General features: G+C 43.3%; 1 protein-coding gene across 1 annotated transcript; it reads right to left on the bottom strand.

The window, feature by feature from the left end:
* Positions 1-2,249: 2,249 nt before the first annotated feature.
* On the bottom strand, positions 2,250-2,653 carry LOC125366846 (cytochrome c, somatic-like). Its single transcript, XM_048367568.1, has one exon. It carries the CDS (start codon positions 2,622-2,624, stop codon positions 2,307-2,309), a length of 318 nt encoding a protein of 105 aa, XP_048223525.1. The 5' UTR covers positions 2,625-2,653; the 3' UTR covers positions 2,250-2,306.
* Positions 2,654-6,097: the final 3,444 nt, after the last annotated feature.

Here is a 6,097-nt window from a genome sequence, read left to right as displayed (position 1 = left end):
CTTCCTCCTTCATTCTGCTGCATAAAGGGAGCTGCCTATCAGCCAGCCATACCCAGTCAGAAGTTCTTTCCTGCTAAATGGTCCCTTGCTTCGCTTAGATTCTCAGCAGCTTACCTGCCTCATTTACATCTTCAGCACAGTAAAAATAAATGTACCATATACTAGTGTTCTTTAGCCCTTTTTCTGTATAATTAACCCCTTTCAGCTCTTAAGACCTCAACATAAATGCTATGTTTGAAGACAGGTTTTAAAAGTACAGAAAGACTGGAGCCCGGTGCTGGTGGTTCACGCCTATAATCCTAGCTACTCTGGAAGCTGAGATCAAAGGATCTCAGTTTGAAGACAGCCCAGGCAGGAAAGTCCATGAGCCTCTTATCTTCATTTAACTGACAGAAAACCAGAAGTTGAGCTGTGACTCAAAATAGTAGAGTGCTAGCCTTGAGCAAAAGAGTCCAGGCCCTGAGTTCAAGCCCCAGCACAAATAAGAGAGACAGACAGAGACAGAAACAGAGAGACAGAGTCAGAAAGGAGAAGAAAAAACCTGGAGCTAGGGATGTAGCTCAGTGGTAGGGCACATGTTTAGTTTGCATCAACACTGGGGAAAAATCAAAATGATAGGAGTTGTTTTTAATCCTTTCTCCTCCTTTGGTTCTACAATGACCAGCAGAGCATGAGGAGTTTTTCTGAAGCCTGGAGTCACTGGTGCAGTCTTCATGGGCGCCACATCTTCAGCCTCAGAGCTCCTCTTCTCCCTCGTGGTGACAGTGACAGATGGTATGTGGAGCGGGGGAGCCCTGTGAAAGACGTGGGCAGCTATCTTCAGGTTGCTGGGGAGAGGCACGAGGCCTGTTCTCTCTGAAAACACAATCTGACCTATTTCAACATCCCCCTTGCATCTCGCAGACAGTGATCTTGTGACAACCACAGCTGAGTTTCAAATGTCAAGTGATGCTGGGGTGTGGCTTAAGGGGGAGAGCACTTGGCTAGGGAGCTGGAAGCCCTGAGTTCAAACCTCTGGCACCACCACCAACACATACATACACACACGCCAGGTACAGAGGTGCTTCAAGTCCTGATATCCTCCTGTTCCCTTCCTGTCTCACTTCCATTGACTTTGAAAGATGCTGTGTTTGGGAAGAGGACATCAGATCTTTGCAAATCATGTAGCAATCTTCTGTCCGCTTCCATCTTGAGTCAGATTATTTCAAGTCTCAGTACTGTCACAGTCTTTGAAGTAGAGCTGGTTTCTTCATCACTCTTTTTTTTCCCATGTAATATTGTCTTTAATTACCTTAAGTCTTATGGCCACATAAATCTCAATCCTTTTCTCTAAGAAATTGGCAAAAAGCACCACTATCAATCACACATACATAATAGTTCCACAAAAACTTGTGAATAGCTGCATAAAGAAAATCCTGAATTATAACTTTGTCTTAGTATTCAAAACTAAAGTTGGTATTGTATCTATCACAGTCACTTTTAAAAGCATCTGAGGGGCTGGGGATATAGCCTAGTGGCAAGAGTGCCTGCCTCGGATACACGAGGCCCTAGGTTCGATTCCCCAGCACCACATATACAGAAAAAACGGCCAGAAGCGGCGCTGTGGCTCAAGTGGCAGAGCGCTACCCTTGAGCGGGAAGAAGCCAGGGACAGTGCTCAGGCCCTGAGTCCAAGGCCCAGGACTGGCCAAAAAAAAAAAAAAAAAAAAAAAGCATCTGAACTTACAGACCAACTGTAAAATGTGAGAAGTGTTAAATATTCTTTATTTGACATTTATACATAAGCCACACTAAAATATCTTTCAATAAGTAAAGGGCAGATTTCAGAGACAGGGAATTGTAATTAAATTGGCTTAGTGAAGACCAAAAATATAGACATTGCTTCCTCATTTTCAACCACTGCCTTTAACAACTTAATGATCACAAATTCAAACAGGTTAATTTTGCTTGATTATCAGACAGTGAAGGGATTTCCCCCCATGTTTAAAAGATGTTCTCATAGTTAGCTATATAAATCTGAATATAAAACCAATCTGACAGATTTGGAGATGGTATTCCCTAACTTGTTGAAAAATTGAACATTAGTAAGTCCAATCATATCACAGAAAGGGGAACAAATGACAGTATTTTTTTTTAAGATCACATTCACTTAACCATAAGCCAGTTTTACTAAAATCAGGACTGCCCAAAAATATTCTGCCAGCCATTCATGATATGAAATCTGGTATTAGAGATCAATTGAATAATGGTACACATTAAAAAGCCATGGGACATTTGTTTTGCAATAAATAAATAAGGCAGTGGCTATTACTCATTTGTAGCTTTTTTGAGGTAAGCTATCAAGTCTGCCCTTTCTCCCTTCTTCTTAATGCCAGCGAAGATCATTTTTGTTCCTGGGATGTACTTTTTGGGATTCTCCAAGTACTCCATCAGTGTATCCTCTCCCCAGGTGATTCCTTTGTTCTTATTGACATCTGTGTAAGTGAATCCAGCTGCTTGACCTGTCTTCCGACCAAACAGACCATGGAGATTAGGCCCAGTCTTGTGCTTGCCTCCCTTTTCAACGGTGTGGCACTGGGCACACTTCTGAACAAGAATCTTCTTGCCTTTCTCAACATCACCCATTTTAAATTCGCTCCTCCATCGCTACTACAGCAGACAGCAGCTCGAAAGCCGGTCGTCCCGCTCTCTCTCTTCATCACTCTTCTCCCCATTTCCTCCTAGCTTTATTATTTCACTAGTTGGATCAACCCTCCTCTTCCTAACCCTTCATCTATTTTCTCCCTTCAGCCCGTTTCTTCTTTTCCATTTAATATATGTTTCTGTGTTCATTTCCTTCATTGTTTTTATTAGTTTACTTCATAGTTATTGTAGAGGTGATGTACAGAGGGGTTACAATGACCTGAGTCATTTTGTACAGTGTCTTCTGTTCCTTCATTCACTCCCAGTCCCCACTCCCATCTTCATCCACGAGTTGTGCAGTTCACTTTTATTTTCTTCATTCTTCAAAGCTCTCTGCAACCTCTTACTTCATCACTAAAAGCTAGTTGGGGACACCTGTCCATAAACCTCACCAAGGGTGTGATGTTGCAATTATAATACATTTTATGTGATAAACTATAGATCACTGATCTGTACAAACAGTATTTCCTCTTCCCTAGACTCCCCCATCCCATGGGCTGAACGCCCCACCCCCCCGACACACACACCAGGATTAAATCTCTGGCTTTGCTTCTCTCGCCTGCCAAACACTCAACCCTTGCTATGGAGCCGCCTATTCTTCTCCTCTTCCTGGATCTTTGTTGACTACCCCTTCCTTCCTCTGTAATAGAAGCTTGGGAGACAGGAAAAATAGCGGCTTCCTCTCCCGTGTGTTTATTGTGTTTAATTAACTCCTCTCTGGCAATTTCTATGTTTATTGACCAGGAAATTGTTCGTGTTTGAAATTTTAAAAATGTTTTCATCTGTGTTTGAATCTTAAAATATTTAACCTTATGTGTCCTGGATTTATCCCATGCTAAAGAATTTCTGTCTATCCATCAGAGGTAGCAGGTAGAGAGAGTTGTGGGTCTTTGGGCACAAAAGATAGAGTGAGCCTCACTATGGGAGACGAAATGCAAAGGTCTGATTGGCGTGTGTGTGTGTGTGTGTGTGTAAAGCACAAAGAGAAAAAATATAGTAGACAGGGGGTACATTTCAAATCATAACAAAAATGTAAACTCTAACACATCAACAATCCCCAAAGCTTTTAGGGACTTTTATCTAGTATGAGACAGGATTTAAAGAGAGCCAGGTGCAATTGAGCACACTTGTAATCCCATCCCTTTAGGACGTTGAGACAGGAGGATCTCCTGAGTTTTCAGCTATGCTTGGAGAAGCTATTGGGATTCTATATCAAACACAAAATAAAACCACAAGGGCTAGGAATGTTGTGCAATTAATGGTGTGTTTGTGCCTAGTAAGCATAACGACCTGGATTCAATCCCAGTGATGAAAAAAATAAAATAAGATAAAATTGAAAACCAAAGAAAAAGGATTAAAGGAGGTGATAGCCGGCACAGCCAGAGATGTTGAATGTGCTGCTGTATGTCCATCTGTCATCTGGAAGGTACTGTAAAAGAGCCTCACTGAAGATGCCTCGTCACTATGAAGGCTGCCAGTCACAGGTTCCAGGCAACCAGGCAGATGCCACCTTCTCCTGAAAATGCCATCTCAGCCAGGAGCACAGGGGTGCTCCCGGTTTATGTCCTCCCACTGTATTGGATAGGCTATTTTGACTTTAAGTACAGAAAGCCCAACTCAAAACAGCGAAAAGGAAAACAAAAAGGAGCCTAAGGGATCACCATGTAAAATTTCGAAGGGAGCCAGGTACCAGTGGCTCATGCCTGTAGTTCTCGCTATGCAGGAGGCTGAGATTTGAACGTCACAGTGGAAAGCCAGCCCAGGCAAGAAAGTCTGTGAGTCTCTCCAATTAGCCAGCCACAAGTGGAGCTGTGTGGCTCAAGGGGTAGAGTGCTAGCCTTGAAGGGGGAAAAAGGCTCAGGGATAGTGCCACACCCTGAGTTTAAGCCCCAGGACCAACACACACACACACACACACACACACACACACACACACACACACACATCCAAGGAAGAGCTAGTAGCTTCAGAGGGCTCATCTCTCTCTTTCTACCTGTTAGTTGTGCTAAGATGGAATCCATTCTTCCGTACTTACCTCATGGAACCAAGATCGCCGCCAGCAACCTCCAGCCTTTATTCTCTCTCCTCATTAATTCCAGTTGGGGAAAACCGGCCCTTCTCAGCCCTATGATTTTTTTATTTGTTTTTAAGGTCTCGGAATTGCATATAGCTTTGACCACTGTACCATGCTCTACCACTGAACTATGACAAGAGACTGAAGTGTACCTGCTGATTGTTCACCCTTGAACCTACAGAACCAGACCTAAGTGGAAGGGAGGGTGAGAGTAGATCCTTTAGGAAAATATGGGTTCCATTACTAGATGAAGGAGGATGGGTTGTATTTCTAGCAAAAGCATATATGCGCACAGCACCTAAGTCATACCTGCAGCTGCTTCTGTGAAATACCAGAACAGTCGCTCTGACATATGCAGATTTGTTCCAGAACCCCTCTGAGGCAGATTTGAAATCCAACCCACCCCATTAATGACACCCCACCCCCTCTTGGTAGATGACTTGGTTGCTTTCTGTTTGCAACTCAGGCATAGCTTCCGTCTTCCAAGTGCTATTCCTGTCATATCGAGTGGGATTGCCACCTCGCCCAGCTTTTAAAATCCTTTGTATTCATGCACACTTTGAAATAAAAAAAGCTGGACCATAAATTTGGTGGATGTGTGGGTGCGAATGCAGGGTTTGTGAGGGGAGGCAGAGATTGATGGCAGTACTTTGCAAGTTCCAAGTTAGAGACATAGAAGGTAGATTTCCAGTCAAGAGCACATTATCTATAAATGCCCGCCCTAGCCGCCAGGCCTTTGCCAAGGCTTTGCATCATATTTTAAGGACAGGAGCCTGGTGGGGGGGAGGGAACATGGAATACTTCATTTCTTTCTATTTTCCAGTTTTAATTTGTAAAGTATCTTGGGCAACAATATTTATAGGAGAACCTAGTCTAGATTCCATTTCATTCTTCATGGCCTATTAAAAGGGAGATTGTTTTTATAGTTCAACAACTCAGCTACTTTGAAAGATATGCCAGCTTGTAGTACAAATGCCTCCATTTCTTCTGACTTGCTCCTAACAGTCTTCAGTCTGTTTTCCTCTCCCTCCTATTGTCCCTAACTGAGGCTCTCCCCACCCCTGGCGAGGTAAAACCATTTCACAGGCTTACTGCATTTTTGTGCTGCTGTAAAACAGTACTGTGACCAGGTACCAGTGGCTTAGAGAGCTGAGATCTGAGAATCTCAGTTCAAAGTCAGCCTGGGCAGGAAAGTCCATGAGACTTTTTATTTTATTTTATTATTATTTTTTTTTTTTTTGCCAGTCCTGGGCCTTGGACTCATGGCCTGAGCACTGTCCCTGGCTTCTTTTTGCTCAAGGCTAGCACTCGGCCACTTGAGCCATAACACCACTTCTGGCCA

Source organism: Perognathus longimembris, chromosome 18, assembly GCF_023159225.1.
Source record: "Perognathus longimembris pacificus isolate PPM17 chromosome 18, ASM2315922v1, whole genome shotgun sequence".
Taxonomy (NCBI): Eukaryota; Metazoa; Chordata; class Mammalia; order Rodentia; family Heteromyidae; genus Perognathus; species Perognathus longimembris.
The sequence above is the reverse complement of the archived record's forward strand: the minus strand, read 5'-3'. Positions and strand labels throughout refer to the sequence as shown.